Raw genomic sequence first — 20012 nt, forward strand, 5'->3', positions numbered from 1 at the left:
TGCAACTCGTATACTACCCGAATGTCGTTAGAGAGATCTATAGACCACGTCGGATAGCCACGTGGGGGCCAGGCAGGTGCATCTGCGCCTGTCAGAATCCTGCAGCGGACATGTCGGAGACTGCACCGGTTCGGATCCGATCGGACCAGCATGTAGGTGTTGCCATTCAGACCGAAAGCTATTGAGATCCTTTATGTTGCGGAAGGTTGCAAGTAGAATGGTATGATAGATCTAATTGTGCGGATGCTTCTGTCTCTCTTGTCCTAGAACAGTTACCATGGCTGGATCCATTGCCCTGAACACGCGAGACACCATTATTGAGATCCGGGTGCGCCAACCCGACGCCCTCCCGCCACCTACCAACACTACTACTCCTCGCATTGAGGAAGTTGAGGAAGAGCCGAGTGAACCTCATCAAGTTCCCGGGGAATGGCCCGATGTTCCCGTCCCCGTTGCCAGACCCCGGGAAGGACTAGAACGCAACGCCAGCCGACGCAGCCGTACCAGACGGCTCAGCCAGCGTCTAAGTGTGTCCAGCGATATCTTTCACGATGCTATTGAAGCTCAGGGCTACGGAGCGGCCGGCGCAGGGTCCAAGCGACTGAGTGGAATTTATCGTCATTCCATTATTGAAGACTCGGTCGAAGCCCTGGGTCTGACTGAACCGACCGAGCAACTCAAGGTCGAAGAGCAGGAGGAACCACCCACAAAGATCAAATACGGACCCCGAATATGGGCCATCATGGTGGCACTGTGTGTGACAAATCTTCTGGTAGCGTTGGAAGGAACAGTCATCTCAACGGCGCTGCCGACCATCGTGGAGGACCTGGGCGGCGGCGAAGCGTATGTCTGGGCCTCGACTGGATATTTCCTTACCAAGTAAGTTGTGCAAGTATACACAGTAATTATCAATGCTAATTGTATATAGTACCGTCTTTCAACCGCTGTATGGGCAAATGGCTGACATCTTCGGCCGGCGATGGCTGATCATTTTCGCGGTAGCCATGTTCGTGCTGGGCAGCGGCATCAGCGGTGGTGCACCGAGCATGAATGCCCTCATCGCCGGTCGCGTCATCCAGGGTATCGGCGGCGGTGGTATTACACTGTTGGTGAACCTGATTGTGTGTGACTTAGTGCCTTTGCGCGAACGTGGTCGTCTCATGGCCATCGTCTTTGCGGCAGTCTCTGTTGGCACCTCGTTGGGACCCATCGTTGGAGGACTGATAGTCCAACAAACCACCTGGCGCTGGGTCTTCTATCTCAACCTACCTGTCGGAGGGATCTCCATGGCACTATTGTTTGTGTTCCTGCAAGTCGGTCATCGCAGCGAGGAGACCTCCATCAAGCGCCGTCTGAAGCAGATCGACTATGGCGGCAACCTCATATTCATCCTAGCCATTTCATTCATTCTGGTCGCTCTGGCGTACGGCGGCACACTCTGGCCGTGGAAGTCATTCTCGACCATTATTTCGCTGGTCTTTGGGTTCTATGGAATTGTCGTGTTTATCTTCTACGAGCAGAGCAACTTCTGCCGCCAGCCCACGCTACCGATGCGTCTCTTCACGCGCCGCACTTCGGCCACTGCATTCACTATCACCTTCATCCAATCTATGCTTACCCTGCTCGTCATCTACTTCCTTCCGGTGTACTTCCAAGCCGTGCTTCTGGCCTCTCCAATCCGGTCGGGTGTGATGATGCTCCCAACAGTACTGGTATTGGTACCGGCCTCAGTAGTCAGCGGTGCCCTGCTATCCAAATTCGGTCGCTACAAGCCCTTCCACTTTATCGGGTTCGCGCTCTTCACACTAGGTTTTGGCTGTTTCATCACACTTAATGAAAATTCACCAGATGTTGCCTGGATCATGGTGCAGATAGTCGTGGCCCTGGGATCGGGCTCCTCTCTAAGCACGCTGCTACCAGCTGTGCAGGCTGAATTTTCCGACCAAGACACCGCAGCTGCTACAGCGGCGTGGGCTTTCGTGCGCCAGTTTGGTGTGGTCTGGGGTGTATCAGTACCGTCGGCAATCTTCAACGCTCAGGTGGAGCACGATCTCTCGGGAATCAGCAGTGACAGTGTCCAGAGGACGCTCGGCGGAGGCGCTGCCTACGAGCATGGTACTAAGGACTATGTCAATTCGCTTACTGGCGATGTGCGAAAGCAAGTGATAGGGTTGTATGCAGACAGCCTGAAGATTGTGTGGATCTTCGCGACTGTTATTGCTGGAGTTGGGTTCATGCTGGTGTTCTTGGAACGGTAAGTTGATCTTGTTGCTGTGTACGTCTGGATGGATGCTAATGGCTACAGTGAAATCACGCTGCGGACGAAACTGGACACGAAGTACGGCTTGAAGGAGGAGAAAAACGGCGATTCATCTAATGCATAATGGTGTATATGTTATTAGGGTTTATTGTGATGACTCTCCGGCTATGTACATGACGTTGGCGTCGTTAGTTTTAGATAGTCTATGAATATGATGATTTTGCCTCCAATATTCGCGTATATATTTCCTGCAATAATCATCATAGACCAGTATCACGACACCAACATCTTCAACCCTGCTCAGTCTGCATCCTCGCACCACTTGCATCAACTCTCCATGCTTTGTAATACTTCAGCTCACCACACGAGATTGCGCCATCTCATAGCTCCCGCTCGGCTCTGAATGGCTCGACCGCTAATTCCGGCCGCTCCTACGGGGCGTCTGTGCAGAGCCACGCGAGAAGAGGATCTTTCTTCAGGCGGATCGTGCAGGATCTGACAGATCCACTCTGACTGCATCTCGTATTGCCATGTTTCAGCCTGCGGGTGAGCAAATCCGGCCTCGGATCCGATTCCCTGCTCCGTGGCCCCCATGAGGCTATCCGCATCGGTCGCGCATCATTATTGAAGTATATAGCTGCCATGATGAACTCAGTCTGCAACAAACAATCAACTGCAATAACTACCATCACCATGAATACGACAATTCTCCTCGCGGGCCAGGCGGTCCTCATCGTGGCCATCCTAGTAGCTGTCAAATTCCGCACACCTATAACAAATACGATCAACCGTTTGATTTCTGCTATTCTTCGGGTAAGCATTTTCTATGTTATAACCATGGCTTCAGCTTACAATCCAGGTCCATCTTGCATGTCGCTTTCCTGTACATCATGTCGATGACAACAGTCCGCTGCCTACCCTGCCGTACCAGTGGCCTGATGGACAAGGCGACGGGGCCAAGTTCTTGCAAGGTCAGAGCAACTCAGAGCGCTGGGAGCGTCAGTTTGGAGCCATTTACCGTCTCTGGTCTGGCATGAACCCAGAAGTGTACGTCTACCTCCTGTTTCTTGTCGACAACTACTGATCATTGTAGCGTCCTCACCCGTCCCGAACACATCCAAGCCGTCTTCAAGGATTCGCACACCCACCTCAAGGCCAAAAACAACAACTCGGGATATCTGCTTGGTGAACTGCTGGGCCAATGTGTCGGACTGGTCAGTCAGGATCAATGGCAGCGCGTGCGGGCCATCATGGAGAAGCCCTTCCACCGCAACGCCTCGACGACCTACATCCCACTCGTCAAGCGCCGCACGGAGCAATTCTTCCAGGAACTCTGGGACACCCGCGACCTGTCCCGGGGCTTGCTCGACCCGGCAGACGACCTCAAGTTGCTCCCCTTTCTGGTAGTCGCCGAAGTTGTCTACGGTCGCCTCGCCCCAGATGTCGAAGCCGAGCTGCGTCGCTTGGCCCCACAACGCGAGAACCTGATGAAACATGTCATCAAGGGCGGATTGACTCGTTTCGCTTGGTCGCGATTTCTCCCCACGCAAGCCAATCGTGAGCTGGCCGCCTTCCAGCAACGCTGGCTAGCCTTCAACGAGTTGGCACACCGTCGTGCCGTCGAGCAGAAACTCAACGCCCCCATCATCGATTTCTTCGCCGCACGGGATGCCGGTCAAATCAGCACCCAGGAACTCTTGCACACGCTCGACGAGATGCTCTACGCCAACCTCGACGTGACCATTGGCGGCGTCAGCTGGAACGTGGTCTTCCTTGCTGCATACCGCGACATTGCCAAGCGCCTCCGCGAGGAAGTCGAGCAGCAGCGCGCTATCTCCGTAGATGGCGAAGTCGACGCCTACCTCCTGGACAACAGCACTCTGCTGGCGGCCTGTGTGGAAGAATCCGCGCGTCTCCGCCCCCTTGCCGCGTTCTCTGTCCCACAAGCCATCCCCACAGCCAGAACAGTTGGCGGATACCACTTCCCCGCTGGCACAAACTTCGTGGTGGATTCGTACGCGCTCAACATCCGGAACCCGTACTGGGGCGAGGAGCGCCACTTGTACCAGCCGGATCGGTTCCTGGCAAGGAGCTTAACCCAGGCAAGGTACCACTTCTGGCGATTCGGATTCGGGCCGAGGCAGTGCATGGGCAAGTTTGTGGCGAGTGTGGTGATCCGGGCGATCCTGGTCCATTTGGTGGAAGGGTATGACCTGCGGATGGTTAAGCCGGAGGCCATGGAGGAGTGGGGGAGAAATAAGGAGATTTGGATCAATCATCCGGATATGAAGGTGGTGTGTGAGAAGAGGGCTTAGATAGATTGTATTGGCTATGTGGGCCGATGAAAAGATGATAGAGTTGTATGTATTTACATGATTTAGCGATTATGAACTCGTGTCTAGATGTTTGATGTTGCTTGTGTCGGTTCTTGGTAGCTTCGACGGGAACGGGAGGTAACCGTGGATATGAGGGGCGCTTCACATAGCCCCCTTGCTTTGTTGTATTTGTCATACCCCTGAGTGAATCTCATCAGTAGATCGTGGGTGGAGTCATATGGAATGGAAGTAAGGGATGGGTGGCGATCCGGAAGGTGCCGAGTGGAGTCGGAGATCTGGACTATCTTGATCTACTCCGAACAGAGATAATCTATGATGAATAACGTGGGGAATACATACAGTGTGCTAAATGGGTGCTACGATAATTCAATTAGTTGTATTCATGAACATTCAAATTACTTTAGCAGTTTATCAATTGTGTTACTTGGCACTCGCTTCACCTGTGGACGTACTACAGGACACCACCCGAGCGGAATATATATCTTCACTCTATCAACATGAACGCATCACTACCTACACTCACTCCTAGCACTTACATTACCACGTTGAATATATTTAGAACCTGACCGAAGAAACATCCCTGCTTTCTGGAATGAATCTCAACAAAGAACCCATCCCTGTACCATGCAACAACACCCACGGTTGAACCCGGTTCAACCCCCTCGGGGAACCCCTGACCCGGAGATAACCCCCAAATCAGCAAGAAAAAGCCCGCTCCGAGCCCTGGTCAAGGATTCATCCTGCAACGGCTTCCCTATCACTCAGATCGGCCCCGCTACAAGCGGCGGATCGAAATGATCTGCATGCTTACCATCTGCTCCGTCCGGACGAGTCGATATCTGTCCGGTCGGATCCGAGTACTGGTCCGGACAGAGCCTCGTGGCTGGCAGGGTATATAGGGCCTCTGACGCCAGCAGTAATGCATTTCTCTCCATCAGCTACAACTGCAATCATTTACACTACATAAGACGAAACGAGAATACACCAGACATATTCCTCTTGATCCTGTCACCTCCATACTACTCAAAGCAACCCTTCAATAACCACAACATAACATCATGCGCGTTCTTGTGATTGGTGGAAGTGGACGGTGTGGAAAGCTCGTCATCGATGACCTGCTGAGTCGCGGTAAGTGTCTCTCGCTTCAACTTGCAATTCATTGGTCGTATCGGCTAAAATGCTAACAATAATCTAGGCCACCAGGTTACCACGTTGGCCCGCAAGCCCGAATCACTGGGTGGAGCTCGTGCCGGGCTAAAAGTCGTCCAAGGTTAGTCATAGTCATAGTCTCTCGACATCTGAAGGAATCGACTCCAACTAAACCCACACCAGGAACCCCCACCGAACTGGAAGATGTCCGTGCCGCGTTCCAAGCCGACATACCAGATGTGGTAATTGTGACACTCAACGCCCCACGGGCCAGCGACAGCCCCTTTGCGGCGCCAATCTCACCTCCTCGACTGATGACGGACTGCAACAACAACGTGCTGGCGGCGATGAAGGAGTTTGGAGTACGCAAAACGGTCATCCTGCAGGCATTTGGAGTTGGAGAATCGTGGGACAACATGCACTGCGTGCTGCGGCTGCTGATGAAGAAGTCCAACATGTCGTATCAGTATGACGATCACAACGCGACAGCCAAGGCAGTGCAGGCCAGTGGACTGGACTATGTGATGGTGCGACCGTCGCGGCTGGTGGAGACGCCCGATGCCAACCAGCCGGTCAAAGTGTGGCCGGATCATGGCAAGGGAGTGCCCATGATGGCCAGCACCAGTCGGATCACGGTGGCCCGCTGGTTGGTGGATGCTGCTGAAACCAACAAATGGGATAACACGGCACCAGTGATCACCAACTAGAATATTTCTCGATCTGTTCTAGATATTGACATGGCAATCTCCCACCATCTCACGAGGGCCGATCCGGGGCGGAGCGGGTGGGAGCGGAGAATTTGGAGACGAACCAGGGTTAGATCGACAGGGCAATGATTGTTTCTTATTCTATTTCTTTTTTTTTTATCCCCTCATGGTTTGTGTTTCATCATCTCTGGGCATTTACACCTGGCATGGCGTGAAATTTTATGTATGTTATCAGATCTCTTGGCTTCGTATTAATTGTGGCTTTTCTCTATTTATTCAGCAGAAATGCGATAAACTTTTTTTCAATTCCTCAGCAATGATTTTCAGGGTCTCCATCTTGGCTTGGCCTGGTCAGGCAGCAATACGAGATACACGCGAGGTCGATACGAGGCTGAGGTAAGCAGATCCGCTGCAGCCTGGTAAGTTACTTGGAGGGGAAGGCGGTGAACGGACAAACAAAGACAATCTGCACTGTTAGTCTATGTGGCATCCTGGAGAAAGCTCTAAGGGGCAAAAAGTGGAGAGAGAGTCTCGCAGCCCTTGTTGTTATGGTTCTGCTCCACCAGTTGAACCAGAAAAGTAGACTAAGAGCTGGGCAGAGGAAGGCAAACACAAGCAGTCTTGGGGTGGATGTCAGACTTGGCTGTGACTTGTGGATTCCTCCCATCGCCAATAATCTCCTCGTCTTACTTTCCTGCATCCACTACTACGACGGCCCCTGCTGCTACTGCTTGCTACTGCTACTACTGCTGCACTGCATCCGCCTTGCGCGCCTGTCAGCTTAGCCTGAAGTCTCGATGAGACGGTGGCCCAGTCGCACTCTTGAAACCTGCTGGTCTTTATTATTGTCTCCCCCTCACACGCCAACCCTGACCCCCCATTCTTTCCTTAGACTGGCTCCCCTTGTGCGACTTTGTTTCCCATCTCCGACGCGAGCACTCTTTGAAATCCTCTTTTGCCAGCAATGAGTCCCGTGTCTGGCCAGATCTCCCCTCCCACCGAGCTGGCCGGGGACGCTTCCCTGACCCGCAAACGTCCCCGGCCCGTGGTCTCGTGCTTGCGCTGTCGCAAGAAGAAGCTCAAGTGCGACCGGGTCATGCCCTGCGAGAACTGCTCCAAAGCCGGTTGTGCCCCCGACTGTGTCTTTCATCCCAGTCCTGATGGCGTCGATGGTCTGCCGGACCAGCCCAGTGCGAAGCGCATGCATCTGCCACCTGACTTCCCGTTTCCCTCCGATCCTCGGGGCGATCCGGCTGGTGCCAGGCTGCCTCCGCCGCCCGCTGCTATCGGTCTGCTGGAGGATCTCCAGCAACGATTGCAGCGTGTGGAAGAGGTGCTCTCCTTGAAGCCGCTGACGCGCTCGTATGCCGGCTCCCTCAAGGATGTGGTGGCCCGCGATGCCAGTCCGTCTGTCCGCCAGACCACCCCGTCGACCCATGCTCCCCCGTATCCTGGTACTCTAGTCGTCAAAGGAAAGGGCACGCGATCACGTTACCATGGCCAGAACAACCGGACCACCTTGTTGCATCAGGTAATTTCCTTCTAAATTTGTCAGTGGGATGCGTATCTAACAGCTTGTAGTTCTCCGAAGCGAGAGAGTTCATTGAACGCTGCACCAAGGACTCTGCCATCTTGGGGCTGGCCAAGGAAGTCCAGTTTCTACAGACTAAATCTAAGATGCCCATGAGCTCACCAGAATCCATGCCCGACCTCGACTACTCGCCCGAGCTGCTGCAGATGCAGAGCTCTCTACCATCTAAAGCGGTCTGTGACCGACTCGTGAACTTGTACACCACCAACTTTGAACGTACCCTACGCATGTTGCATGTCCCGTCTTTTCTCCGCCAGTATGCCGATTTCTGGACCACTCCAGGGCCGGACGCTGAACGCTCCGCCACTTTCTTGCCGCAACTGACGGCCGTTCTGGCAGCCGCGCTGCCTCTGGAAGATCCTAGCTTCCGACTCGAGTACTCCTCTGTCTGGGAGTACTTGCAGACGCCCGCCGTTAACCTCGTGCGCGTGTGGTTGCAGAAGCTGGGTCGCAAGCAGCGCACCGAGCTGGTCTCGTTGCAGATTGAGGCGCTTGTGTTGTTGGCGCGACGACTGCGGCTGGCCTCGCAGGAAGAGCTGTGGCGCGCCACCGGCACACTCGTGCGGTCGGCCATGGTGGTGGGCCTGCATTTGGATCTGTCCGGCAATAAGCAGCTGTCACCATTTCAGATCGAAGTCCGGCGCCGCTTGTGGATTACCATTGTGGAGATGGACCTGCAGACCTCCATCGCCTCGGGTATGCCCGTGACCATCCCGGATCTCGACTTTGATCCGCTTATTCCGACCAATTTGAATGACACCGATTTCGACGAATCCACCACGGAGCTGCCGCCGGCGAAACCACTGCATGAGTGGACTGATACCCTCGCGCAAGTCACCTTGGCCTCCTCGTTACCCCACCGCATCCGAGCCATGTCGCTAGTGCGCACCTCGAGCCCGGGCTTAGATCTGCGCGACATTGTCAAGCAAGGCCGACGTCTGGAAGAATGCCTGCGACAGATTCCTCCTCCGCTCAAGCTGGATCCCTCACCGATCCATGGGGAGACCCCTGGACCAGCCCTCTTGTTGAACCGGGTGCTGCTGGACGTATACATGCGTCGACCCTTGCTTTGTCTCTACCGGCCGATTGTCATGGGCGAGAGCCGCGAGGACCAGCTCTTCCTGGAGATCGAACAAGCGTGTCTGGAGTCTTCGCTGGTGGTGCTCTCCTACCAGGATTACTTTGACCCTAACGTGGCGGATCTGGATGTCTTTAAATCAACCGCCTATTGGGATGTGTTCCAGCTCTTTTGCAAGAACGACATTCCATGGGCTGCGCTGAGTGTGTGTGGGTATATGAAATTGTCCAACCAGCAGCATTCCGGGGCCCCGACGCCGATGGCGCCCGCTCCCGCCTACTCGCCCAGTCAGCCGACGACTACACACACCAAGGCCAGTCTTACGCGCATTGTCGAGAATACACTCGACGGGCTGACCCGCACGATCGGCGAAACCGGCAGCAACATCAAAGATGTGATGCTGTTGGCGGTGGTGCTGCAATCGGTGCGGGCGCGGGGGTCCGCCGAGCTGAAGGAGCGATGGATGCAGCAGGGGGCTGTGAAGGCACTGTCGGCGTGTCGACAGCATCTGTTGCCGTCTGTAGCGCAGCAATCGTTTGCGTTTAACCTGACGGATTTTGCACAGATGGTAAACTTCCTTTCTTCTTGATATTTTTATGGTATTAGGCTAATGTTTCCAGCTTCAAACTACACAGCCGATCTTCCCCACTACCACAGATCCCGGCTACACGCCCTCCACGCAGCCACAGCTGCCCGACTTCCTAGCGGAGTCATCTGCCTTGGCGACAGAATTCAACAACTTCCGCGGCGATCCCTTTGCATTTGAAGATGGATCGTTTGCCTGGAATATGTAAATTAGTGCCTGCATTATCTCAGTTTGTCGATAATGAGGCCTACGACGAATGACGCAGCGATATGCATTGTGCAGTCACAGTCAGTTTAGTATTGGTTACAATCAGTTAATCGCTGATTTGGTTATGAGCGAAAAGTGGGATGGTGTTTGGTGCTTCATAGATGGGATGTACATAGTGCCTCTTCACTGTATCCAGTTTGATGCGTTTCTCAGTGTATTAGTTAATTGTGTATTGCTTGATAATAGTGTACTTATGTGTGAATGGATACCCTGGTGCAAATTATGCATGTGAAATAGCTGTGTGCTGTGTGCTGTGCTGTGAGCTGTAGTACCTCCCACCATAATCCCTCTTCACAATCACCTTGCATCAACACGGCACTACCCTGTCTATATTCAACAAGTTAACCATCACCTGTACATACACCAGGCAATACCCGGTCGTCTCCTCGGACAATTCCAAAGGGGTAACGTACCCCCAAAACCCCGACTCCATCGGATCCGAACCCGGATCCGGACAACCAGCTCATCTCAGCTAAGGTCAGCTTCCGCCCGACGTCGATCATTCCAGTCACTAAGCTACTACCATCAATCAGCCAACACTGTCACCTGTTTGTGTAACACTTCCCCTATACTCCATTATGTGCTGGCATTGGGCAGCTGGATAATCCCGAGATGAGTCGGGCCACGGGGTTAAGGGGCGGAAACTTGAAACTGGATGCCTGTGAATGAAGGCGAAGAGTGTGGTATATAAGGAACGAAGTCCAGCTGTAGTTTGAGATCATCAGACAGCACAGCACAGCATCACATCACAGCATCGCATAGCAAGCACATCTACACATTTCCACATCTCTGCATATCTACACAGCTACAGCATATTCATCTATTACACTACGCCATCTACACCATGTCCACCCACGTCGCCATCATCGGCGCCGGGCTCTCCGGCCTAGCCCTCGCCCTCTCCCTACACCAACAACGCATCCCCTGCACCATCTACGAGGCACGCTCCGCCCCGCTCAACATCGGCGGAGCCATCATGCTCTCCCCGAACGCCCTCCGCATCCTCGACACCCTCGGCGTCTACAACCGGATCCGCCCGGAAGCCTACTCCTTCGACAACCTCTACTTCCGCTCCCCGGCCGACACTCCTCTCGACACATACGAGTTCGGCAACGCCGCCAAATACGGCTACAGCGGGATGCGCATCTACCGACACGTGCTGATCCGGGAACTCTCCGCGATGGTCTCCGAAGCCGGGATCCCGATCCACTACCACAAGAAATTCAGCCGAGTCATCACGGAGACCGAATCGAACATAACCTGGGAATTCGAAGACGGGACCACCTCCACCGCCACCTGTCTCGTCGGCGCCGACGGCATCCACTCCAAAGTCCGCAAATATCTGTACCCGGACCTCGAACCCAAATTCATGAACGCCATGGCCGTCACCGCCGCGGTGCCTACATCCCAACTGGCCATCCCTGAGGGGTATAACCTTCCCGTAACAATCATGAACAAAACTCACGGGGCGTTCGTCATCGCGCCTCAGCTCCGCGACGGGTCCGAGGTGCTCATCGGACGGCAGAAGCGGTCCGCCCAACTCGACCGGGAAGGATGGACCAAGCTGATGAACGACAAGGACTGGTGCGTGGAGTTCCTGCGTGAAGGGGCGGATGAGTTCCCCGAGATAGTGCAGCGGGCTGTGTCGAACATTTCTGCGGAGAAGATCAACCTGTGGCCGTTTTATATGGTCCCCAAGTTGGAGAAGTGGAGTTCGGAGCATTGCCGAGTGGTCATTCTGGGGGATGCGGCGCATGCGATTCCGCCGTCTGCCGGACAGGGGATTAATCAGGCGTTTGAGGATGTGTTTACGTATGCGTTGGTTTTGGCGAGGTGTGAGGGACAGAAGGGCGGGTTGGAGAGGGGGTTGAAGGTTTGGCAGAGGGGGAGACAGGAGAGGGTCGATAGGGTGTTGGCGTTGAATGCGCAGATTGATAAGAGGAGAATACCGAGGGCTGTTACTGCTGGAGAGGAGAAGGAGGAGGAGGAGGAGGAAGAGAAGGGGTTTGAGTTGGGGTGGTTGTATAAGCCGAATTTTGAGGCTATGGTGGAGGAGTGGTTGGCGAGGGAATGACTGCATGGTAGTGGTAGCAATGGGTGCAGTTGGAAGAGTTGGGTGAAACTTGGGGCTGTTTCGGGGATATTGGGTCTGTTGATGATGAAGTTGAGAGCGTGATTGGTTTGTTCATTTGGTATATGGGATTATGTTGTTTGCTTGGGTTTAATAGGGTTGAACAGTGCTGTGGTGGTAGTATGGGATATAATGGCATTGCTTGTTTTACTATAGTTTACATCGCTTCTCTATCAGACGAACATACAACTGTTCTTCACTCTCGTCATTTTCACTATACAGTAAAGACCATTTGACTGATACGATAGATGGAGCAACATGACATCACTCCATCACATCTCGGTTCGCTTCTTCGGTTTGCCGTGGGTCCGAGACCGAGGCTGACAAATTCGCAATCACGACCCACTGGCGACGACAACCATTATATATGAGAGAAAACATAGACAAATTGATTGTCACTCATCTATACCAACATGGCTCCCGTTATCGTCTTTGGTCCAACAGGCGCGGTCGGCTCGGCCGCCGCGCGCACCGCCCAGCAACTAGGAACCACGGTGTATCTCGCCATGCGCGACCCCACGAAGCCCATTCCCGGACTCATTGCGGAGAAGGAACGCGAGGGAGGGTTTGAAAGGGTACAGGCCGATTTCTCGCAGCCAGATACTATCTCCACTGCAGTAGCGCAGAGCAAAGCCAAGCACGCCTTCATCTACACCGATCTGACTTCATCTGACCACATGCGAGCGACTTTCACCGCTCTCAAAGAGGCAGGAATCGAATTTGTCGTGCTGCTGAGCAGCTTCGGTATCCAGGGAGATGTTCGCAATGTGCCGCCCGAGGATCACATCGCCTATGTGCATGCGCAGGCTGAGATCTCCCTGGAAGAGATCTTCGGAGCGAATGGCTATGTAGCAGTCCGGCCGGCCTTTTACGCGAGTAACACGCTTTGGTGGAAAGCTCCCATTCAGACCAGACATGTGAAGCTCGCTTGGCCAGCTGCAGCTTTTGACTGGATCTCTCCGGAAGATATTGGAGGCGTTTGCGGCACGATTCTGGCCCGCAGGGCCCAGGAAACTGATCTGTCGTTGAACGAGCCGTACGTGAATCTGGTCGGCGCGGAGAAGATGGGCGTCGGGGATGCTGTCAAGACTATTGGCAAAGTTCTTGGCAAGGAGGTCAATGTAACTGAGGTGGATGAGAATGAAGCCTTGGACAGCTTGGTGAATGAGTCCGGGCTGCCCGAGCCCATCGCACGATCGGTGCTCGGGTTTTGCCGGAATGCTGCGAATGGTCAGTCCTTCATGGACAGCCCCCGGTATGGTCCTGCAGTTGGCAATATTGAAAAGTATCTTGGCCGGCCGGCGACACGATTACATGAGTGGGTGGAGGCAAATCGAGAGAAATTCAGTGCTTGAGATACTGGCTTCCCGTTAAGAACTGTGATTTGTGGTCATTTGTAAATTAGCTGCGAAATAATCTCAGTGCGTGCTCCAGCAGCAATTCATTTCATTGAGTAATCAGCCATGGGTAATTCCCGTATTCTCAGGGTTTTGACCCCTGGCAAGCTGGTGGTTTGGTTGCACATTGGGTCAGTTGTGATTGCCGATAAAGTCAAATTTCCCTTGCGTGTCGAGCTCAACTTAGAGGATGTTTCTGGGCCAGTCTTCTTCATAGATGGCAGTGATGAGTATCGAGAGTCAAAATGACGAACAAACAAGTAAGCAAAGCGGGATCTGGAGGAACTTGATCCCCGCATCACAACGGTCACTCTTTCCTCGTCAATTTGCACACTGCTACAGACAAATAACGTCATGTCCTCTAAAGGATGCACTAGTGATGGATTTGCGAGCTGTAGGCGTTGCGACTGCAACTGAGTCCTGTCTTTGTCCTCGTTCTCTACAAGAGCCTCCTCGCAGTCCATCCTTATGGTTGCACGAACATAAAAGGCTCAGTGGTGGATAGATAAATGGATCTGGAACGTGCTTGACAATTATGTGGAGGTCTAAATATACAGTCTTGATGGGTTTGGAGTGATCACTTCCCCCGAGGTGAAACTGCAATGGCCATAAACACCCTCCTGGCCAGCCGTGTCTTTTCTCAACGGCGAATAGTTACCATTCCCATCCCTCCTGTCTTCCAGCTCGTGGTCACAGATAATTTCGTCCACATCGTCTTCATCTTCCGGCTGCACTGCGGCCACCGGAATCTCACCCCACATGATCGGCTTCAGAGCATGCTCCTCACCCTCTGTTGGATGACATGCAGCGCTGATTGCTGCACTGCAGCTACCTGCAATGGGCATTTGTGATGCGAAACGTCTCATACCTAGACCCACTACAGTACACGTCATCACTCCCCCAAGAATAAGCGCGAACACAATGGCGATCGGCCCATATCCGCAGGTAATGAGCTGATCTGAAACCAAATCCTTCCCAAGCGGGTCAATATAATTGATTTGGACATAATATAAACTACCAGACACCAGCCAATGCAGGAGCATTGAGGCAACCATAAGGGGAATGCTGTAGCGATACGGAAGACTGAGATAGTAAGACGATCGTTGGGATCCCTGGGGCCAGGACACGCGGAGTGGCTTCCGCTGGCGCGCGTAGTCGTCATATTCTGCAACAAAAAGCATGTGCGTCAGGAGGTTGTTGTACAGGAAGTAACCGACCGAGATGAAAATCTGGGGGGTGTTGGCAAGAAGAGACATGTGAATGACGTTTGACGAGACAGGGGAAAAGATGATTGTATATGGCGTGGCCGAGCCGAACCCCAGCTGCCACAGCGCACTGAAGGTCCAGGGGTGTTCTTCTTCTTGCAGGGCATAAATAGCCTGTGACAGATAATAACCACCAACACCAAGAAGGGTAAGGCACCTATATGCGTCAGTGAGAGTTGACACAAGCGCAAAAAGTTGTCAGCACGTACACGCCAATGGTCACTATCCACTGGCTGGTAGGCAAGGCTCGCATCCATCGCTGGCGAGGCGGAAGGGTTTCCCAAGCTGGGGGTCGCGATGCATCCTTCACCGCGAGCTGCAAATAGTCCCTCCGGAGAGACGGCCAGGGCTGTGGTCCACGGAACAAATTCGATCGGGATACCAGGCCCATCCGCTCAGTGGATGGATCAGGTCTACTCAGAAACGATGCCACAGCATCTCCAACAGTCAGGAAGATGTCCGTCCGATTGCTCCAGGCTGTTAGTGACATAAACAGAACCTTTAACATATTGCAGAGAATTACCACCAAGCAAATCGCCGGGCTGAACTGCAGCTCACATTGCTCGGTGACCTTCCGACTCAAGCAATATTCGACTGGGTACCATGGTCCCGCGTCGTTCAGCCTGAAGGGATCGGCAGCACATTTTGCCTCGCCCGCGACCGGTACGAGGCTTACAGCCCGAGCCCACGTATTGTTGAGCCAATGGGTGGAATTATCCAGGTACTGCTGCAAGGCATGCTCTGATGGGTACCTACTAAGCTCCAGTAGAAGGGTTTGAAGATCCCTCGTCAGATCTTGACTCCAGTCATCGGTGTCTCCCAGTAGACCTGAGTCGTCCGTCCCGTCGACTGTAATCAAACCACTGGGAACCTCGATGGTGGCTTTGACCACTGGACCACCCCAGGACACGAGGGGCGAGGCGACCCATTGGTTAAGAGGGAGCTTCGACGGGGTGCAGGAGGAGGAAAGCCCAAACTGATCGCAGAGCCAGTCATAGCTGGGCTGTCTAGCATCCCAACCGTCCGTGACTGAGGTTCCTAATTCAACCCATTGCAGATGTTCGTTGGAAGTGGTGTGGTTGCTGGTCACCAAGATCAGGGTGCCCAGGTCTGTCGGGAAATCCATTGCGTACGTGCGGACACATTCCTCTTTGGTCAAATTTTCGAAGGTCGGAAGATTCGCATAGAAAGTGGACATATTCATCGCAGTGTTTGGCTCAAAACACTCCTCGTACGAGGAGGTATAATTCGCCGGCGGGCGATTGAAATCAAAATCAGCCGAGGCCAGCAGGACGTCGTACTGCCTTGTGCCCAAGGCGAAAAACACGGCGGAGTTGTATCTAAAGCTTCGTCGTTAGGCCCAACTCCTTCGAGGATGGATAATGACATACATCAAGTGAATGGGTAAAGAGGTTACAAGAAGTACCAGCCACAAGGTGAGTCGAGGCCAATCCGCCCATGCCAGATTCCGCACGCTGGCGACCCCGATGTCCAGCCACACACGCTTCCCATGGGCGCGGTCAACATCGGCACGCGAAGGCGCAGTTAAGCACTGCATACAGTAACTACTGGCCCCGAGAACGATCGTGCTGAGGACGTTAATCAGCAGATGCAGACCCGTCGTCCACGCCTTTGTTCGGTCGCAACTGCCCTTGTAGATGGTGGCCGAGCTCATCGTCCGCTGGCCATGACCCGCGACCGACACGGCCGCCGCCACAATGGTCAGTATGATATTCACTAATAGAACACCAAATGCAGCGTATGTACATATCAGTACTCCCCGTACCCATCTTCTTTTGCTGTCATGGTGTGTAGAGAGCTTGAGAGACGAAAGGGAGGGGTTTGACCACACGAAATGTTCGCGGTCCTGAGTACAGCTGGTGATCTCGCTAGTGCCGGCATGGTGTACAGGTCCCAGTTCAATGCCTTCCGCCGTTCGCGAGCTGTGGTGAAGATACTGATAGGTTCTCGTCTGAAGTGACAGCCAACGCCATAAACGCGTTCGGTCTGGCAACAAGTCTTTCATCATGCTTGAGTTCAAAGATAGCAATGGTCACACGCGGGGCTGTCAAGGAGATGCTGGCTTTTCAGGAGTCTGAAATTCTCACAACGAAGGCCCGATCGGTGTCCTGCTTATAGCCTGATTCAATGAGGCTGAGCCTTTCCCAAATCAAACCTTTGACCGATGCGGATGCACGGTGCCCGAAGCTATGGCGGCCATGTCCCCGTGCGATCGGCTAGACCGTAACGCGCGGGGCTCAGACAGATTGTTTGAGGCCATGCTTGGGCATTTCGAGGTCTCAGCCTCGCCAGCCTCGCCAGCCTCGCTTATGTTTGAAGGCCGCTAGAAGAAGCTCAGATGTCCCCGAGGAAAGTTCCAGGCCGCTTACCATTGGTCTAGAGGCCCATGCTGATTGAAATGTCCAAAGCTTGATCTCGTGAACGAGACGCTTACCCTAACCCTCATGGATGATGTAAATGTTTAATCCAAAGCACATTATCTGAGTTTCAGATAATCACCCTGTCCTGATTGGTTGTTGTACACTCAGTATTGAGACCACATATGCCTTCTTACGAAACTGAGCTCTCAGACTGAAAGTTTTGTTCACAATAATAGCATCGTCCAATCTGGACAGGTCATTGATTCCTAAGTGACCACTCGGGTGCCTACTAAGTACTAAGGTATAGTTGAGATATTCACGAATACAGCTGAGCTGAATTCCATCGAGGATATGTTCAGATGGAGACGACCTTCTTGGTCTTTCCGAAAAAGTTCTAGAATTTAATGGATTTCATCATAGCTAACAAGCTGCATTTGCGCATACAGTTTAGTGATCCAGCGACCATTCCAAGACCAATGAAGGGCTTTGGATTTTGAGTTATAATGCTCCATACTGACTTCGGTCTCCTTGGACCCTTTGGTCCAAACTTTCGAGTGCGTTATTTTCTGACCGAGTCAGCCGGCTTGCACAAGACTGCAATACATTCATTATAGAAGAAGGCTGATGCTTCCGTACCTATGTGGGTCATTCCGGTCGATATACTATTTAGTACCATCTGATCAAAAGCTGGTATGGCCGATAACACGCCACTACTAACTAAGTACTTCTTATGAGCCAGTCACAATATGTTCAGATGGGATATCAATGACCATACACAATGCGACATAGCCCATGATATGATTTGGATGACGTCGATCTACCAAGAAAGGTGAAGGTTGAAATCCTGGCATGTGCTTAAAAATACACCCGATATGTGATACCACAATACAGTAATTGGAAGCGTTATGTCACTTTCATGCGTCTTATCACTATCAGCATCATCAGCAAGTTCCGAGGGGACCTGGTGGACGTGGTTAACAATCCCCGAGTCCTTGCCTAGAATCTCGATACTCTCCTACACAACCTCTTCCATAATACACCAGGATATCAGGCCATAGTTCTTGAATTCAAGTCTTTCCTTCTAGTCACATCCGAGAAGACAAGCCACAGGCGCTCTAACCGTAAGATATTCCGTCGGTACATGAACGCCCTCGTCAGCTCACCACAACAATGGTTTCGGATGCAGGATTATAACACCTTAGCCCGCTTCACGATTACTGCAGGTCTCGCCTGTAATAAACTCCTGGACATATAGTAAACAGACACGCAGTATAACATTCTATGCAAGATAGGAGCTACCATGTATGACGCGGTAACCTTTTTCAAGCATCAGTCAGAAGGCGAGACAAACAGCACATTTACCTACATGCCGGAGGATAAGCGCATCAATACTTTTCACGGAGTGCGTCAAGTCCTATGGGCATTAAAAGTAGCAATGGCAGACATGCCCGGGCATGCAATCGTCACCAACTTCCTCCGCAACGTTGGTGGGCCAATTCTCATGACGATGCGGCGATATCGGTTTGTCGAAGAGGGGCTCACCATTGGTAAGACGGAGTCTGGGGATATCATCAACGAAACTTGGCAGAACTTCAAGCTTTGGAATCGCTTGGACGTGGGCTCAGCCACGTCCCTCGATTTTAAGCACTATCATATTCTTCTTTCCCGGCGTGATGATCTCATGTTCCCGGGTTTGGCGGAATGGCTGGAAGCCGACAGTCAACATTGTACCCAGTGTGTATACCGCAAGGTATATGGTGCACAGAGGGCCCATTGCTTCGGCGGCGTGGAACTCTGCAGCGAGTGTCGTGATGCGTGGCGCGAGTACCTCAAGACGCTGCCCGAACGCACGAAGCAAGCATTTCCGGATCTTGACCTGGAGATATGATGTTTGGATCTAGCAGTTAGCGACTAGTAACAAGGAAGCAAAGAAATGACTCTCGCTATACGGGCCACGATCAAATCTACGGACGGAGTAGGAAGGGGTCTGACTGCTACATGGGAATAAAGTTTATAGACCGCTTCATTCAAGCGAGTAGAGACCTAGCGCGATAGAGATAGTCCTTGATGCCTACCAAGTAGAACTACCATTCCAGAGTACAAGGTCAATCACTCTTGGTCAGATCACCAGCAGGCCTCAGCGTCTCATTCTATAGAAAGTGCGATCCTTTACTTGATCCGCTCCAAGACGAAATACAAACGGTCTCCCTCCTGGCTTGAACGATCATGTTCAGGGCTATCCATCACCCCAACGACAGTATTCTCATCCACATAGCGAAAATAGTCAATAACAGGCCGTTCATTATAGACCATCGCGGCAGACACGACGTCATTATATTTGACCTCGCGAATCTTGACAATCAGCCGTCAATAATACAACAAGTGGAAAGGAGAACATACCCTCGCGCCACCCCAGTAGGGGTTGGGGAACCGACAGCCTTTATCGTCAAGACACACCATGGGATCAACATGGTCGACTCCATGGAAATCCTTCCCAGCCCATTTGACATTCTGAAGGATCTCCACGAGCTTGTTGCCCGTCAGAACAGGAAGACCTTTCCATTCGCCTAGCATGAAGCTTGGCTGGACAGGGGGTCTCTCGTCGAAGTAAGCCTTGGCTTCAGTGAGGCTAATGGGCTGGTTGGCACGGATACGTTCTATGATGCTGGGACATGAGGTATTAGTGCCGGGTTTCCATAAATTTCAGTTTTTGCAGCGCTACCTGGTCATGGTGTTTTCTTCGTGGGAATATATCCTCGCCTTATGATCGATGAAGAATGTAAAAGTTCAAGGGAGGTCTAAACTACTTATTTGTATGCTTCAATCCTCTTATGTGTAACGTCATATCTATTCTCACTCACTCC

The 20012-nt window shown here is 52.6% G+C and overlaps 9 protein-coding genes across 9 annotated transcripts; 7 read left to right on the forward strand and 2 right to left on the reverse strand.

Moving 5' to 3' along the window:
• Positions 1 to 230: 230 nt before the first annotated feature.
• On the forward strand, positions 231 to 2487 carry BO85DRAFT_452316 (MDR family MFS transporter). The gene is made up of 3 exons (XM_025660796.1): positions 231 to 879; positions 929 to 2254; positions 2306 to 2487. Exons 1-3 carry the CDS (start codon positions 278 to 280, stop codon positions 2382 to 2384), a joined length of 2007 nt encoding a protein of 668 aa, XP_025512287.1. The 5' UTR covers positions 231 to 277; the 3' UTR covers positions 2385 to 2487.
• Positions 2488 to 2953: 466 nt separating this feature from the next.
• Positions 2954 to 4575, forward strand: BO85DRAFT_379062 (cytochrome P450; the record flags this gene model as incomplete). The annotated part of the gene is made up of 3 exons (XM_025656323.1): positions 2954 to 3073; positions 3120 to 3307; positions 3354 to 4575. 3 exons carry the CDS (start codon positions 2954 to 2956, stop codon positions 4573 to 4575), a joined length of 1530 nt encoding a protein of 509 aa, XP_025512288.1.
• Positions 4576 to 5250: 675 nt separating this feature from the next.
• On the forward strand, positions 5251 to 6750 carry BO85DRAFT_452318 (NAD(P)-dependent oxidoreductase). Its single transcript, XM_025660797.1, has 3 exons — positions 5251 to 5724; positions 5792 to 5866; positions 5929 to 6750. Exons 1-3 carry the CDS (start codon positions 5655 to 5657, stop codon positions 6450 to 6452), a joined length of 669 nt encoding a protein of 222 aa, XP_025512289.1. The 5' UTR covers positions 5251 to 5654; the 3' UTR covers positions 6453 to 6750.
• Positions 6751 to 7313: 563 nt separating this feature from the next.
• On the forward strand, positions 7314 to 10185 carry BO85DRAFT_403738 (uncharacterized protein). Its single transcript, XM_025657240.1, has 3 exons — positions 7314 to 7983; positions 8034 to 9689; positions 9742 to 10185. Exons 1-3 carry the CDS (start codon positions 7417 to 7419, stop codon positions 9913 to 9915), a joined length of 2397 nt encoding a protein of 798 aa, XP_025512290.1. The 5' UTR covers positions 7314 to 7416; the 3' UTR covers positions 9916 to 10185.
• Positions 10186 to 10506: 321 nt separating this feature from the next.
• Positions 10507 to 12309, forward strand: BO85DRAFT_452320 (FAD dependent oxidoreductase). The gene has a single exon (XM_025660798.1). It carries the CDS (start codon positions 10819 to 10821, stop codon positions 12046 to 12048), a length of 1230 nt encoding a protein of 409 aa, XP_025512291.1. The 5' UTR covers positions 10507 to 10818; the 3' UTR covers positions 12049 to 12309.
• Positions 12310 to 12492: 183 nt separating this feature from the next.
• On the forward strand, positions 12493 to 13513 carry BO85DRAFT_500198 (NmrA-like family protein). Its single transcript, XM_025664099.1, has one exon. It carries the CDS (start codon positions 12519 to 12521, stop codon positions 13458 to 13460), a length of 942 nt encoding a protein of 313 aa, XP_025512292.1. The 5' UTR covers positions 12493 to 12518; the 3' UTR covers positions 13461 to 13513.
• Positions 13514 to 14047: 534 nt separating this feature from the next.
• BO85DRAFT_500203 (uncharacterized protein) lies at positions 14048 to 16796 on the reverse strand (the record flags this gene model as incomplete). The annotated part of the gene is made up of 4 exons (XM_025664100.1): positions 14048 to 14924; positions 14977 to 16107; positions 16159 to 16504; positions 16535 to 16796. The coding sequence occupies 4 exons, from the start codon at positions 16794 to 16796 to the stop codon at positions 14048 to 14050; spliced, it is 2616 nt and encodes an 871-aa protein (XP_025512293.1).
• A 1098-nt stretch (positions 16797 to 17894) lies between these two features.
• On the forward strand, positions 17895 to 19036 carry BO85DRAFT_462063 (uncharacterized protein; the record flags this gene model as incomplete). Its single annotated transcript, XM_025661825.1, has 4 exons — positions 17895 to 17977; positions 18040 to 18136; positions 18200 to 18380; positions 18411 to 19036. The coding sequence occupies 4 exons, from the start codon at positions 17895 to 17897 to the stop codon at positions 19034 to 19036; spliced, it is 987 nt and encodes a 328-aa protein (XP_025512294.1).
• A 225-nt stretch (positions 19037 to 19261) lies between these two features.
• Positions 19262 to 19909, reverse strand: BO85DRAFT_103058 (DUF4334 domain-containing protein). Its single transcript, XM_025653791.1, has 3 exons — positions 19871 to 19909; positions 19549 to 19813; positions 19262 to 19500 (listed from the first exon to the last, which is right to left on the reverse strand). Exons 1-3 carry the CDS (start codon positions 19876 to 19878, stop codon positions 19318 to 19320), a joined length of 456 nt encoding a protein of 151 aa, XP_025512295.1. The 5' UTR covers positions 19879 to 19909; the 3' UTR covers positions 19262 to 19317.
• Between the last annotated feature and the right edge of the window lie 103 nt (positions 19910 to 20012).

Source organism: Aspergillus piperis (assembly GCF_003184755.1).
Source record: "Aspergillus piperis CBS 112811 unplaced genomic scaffold BO85scaffold_19, whole genome shotgun sequence".
NCBI classification, from domain to species: Eukaryota; Fungi; Ascomycota; class Eurotiomycetes; order Eurotiales; family Aspergillaceae; genus Aspergillus; species Aspergillus piperis.

What these genes read in the sequence shown, in the direction of transcription:
- BO85DRAFT_452316 (XM_025660796.1), top strand. Translation starts at nt 278, where the DNA reads ATGGCTGGATCCATTGCCCTGAACACGCGAGACACCATTATTGAGATC. An exon ending in ACTGGATATTTCCTTACCAA is followed by an intron (nt 880 to 928) that starts GTAAGTTGTGCA and finishes AATTGTATATAG; the next exon opens with TACCGTCTTTCAACCGCTGT. An exon ending in ATGCTGGTGTTCTTGGAACG is followed by an intron (nt 2,255 to 2,305) that starts GTAAGTTGATCT and finishes TAATGGCTACAG; the next exon opens with TGAAATCACGCTGCGGACGA.
- BO85DRAFT_452318 (XM_025660797.1), top strand. Translation starts at nt 5,655, where the DNA reads ATGCGCGTTCTTGTGATTGGTGGAAGTGGACGGTGTGGAAAGCTCGTC. An exon ending in CGATGACCTGCTGAGTCGCG is followed by an intron (nt 5,725 to 5,791) that starts GTAAGTGTCTCT and finishes ACAATAATCTAG; the next exon opens with GCCACCAGGTTACCACGTTG. An exon ending in CGGGCTAAAAGTCGTCCAAG is followed by an intron (nt 5,867 to 5,928) that starts GTTAGTCATAGT and finishes AACCCACACCAG; the next exon opens with GAACCCCCACCGAACTGGAA.
- BO85DRAFT_403738 (XM_025657240.1), top strand. Translation starts at nt 7,417, where the DNA reads ATGAGTCCCGTGTCTGGCCAGATCTCCCCTCCCACCGAGCTGGCCGGG. An exon ending in GGACCACCTTGTTGCATCAG is followed by an intron (nt 7,984 to 8,033) that starts GTAATTTCCTTC and finishes AACAGCTTGTAG; the next exon opens with TTCTCCGAAGCGAGAGAGTT. An exon ending in TGACGGATTTTGCACAGATG is followed by an intron (nt 9,690 to 9,741) that starts GTAAACTTCCTT and finishes TAATGTTTCCAG; the next exon opens with CTTCAAACTACACAGCCGAT.
- BO85DRAFT_452320 (XM_025660798.1), top strand. Translation starts at nt 10,819, where the DNA reads ATGTCCACCCACGTCGCCATCATCGGCGCCGGGCTCTCCGGCCTAGCC.
- BO85DRAFT_500198 (XM_025664099.1), top strand. Translation starts at nt 12,519, where the DNA reads ATGGCTCCCGTTATCGTCTTTGGTCCAACAGGCGCGGTCGGCTCGGCC.
- BO85DRAFT_103058 (XM_025653791.1), bottom strand. An exon ending in CCTACTGGGGTGGCGCGAGG is followed by an intron (nt 19,501 to 19,548) that starts GTATGTTCTCCT and finishes CTGATTGTCAAG; the next exon opens with ATTCGCGAGGTCAAATATAA.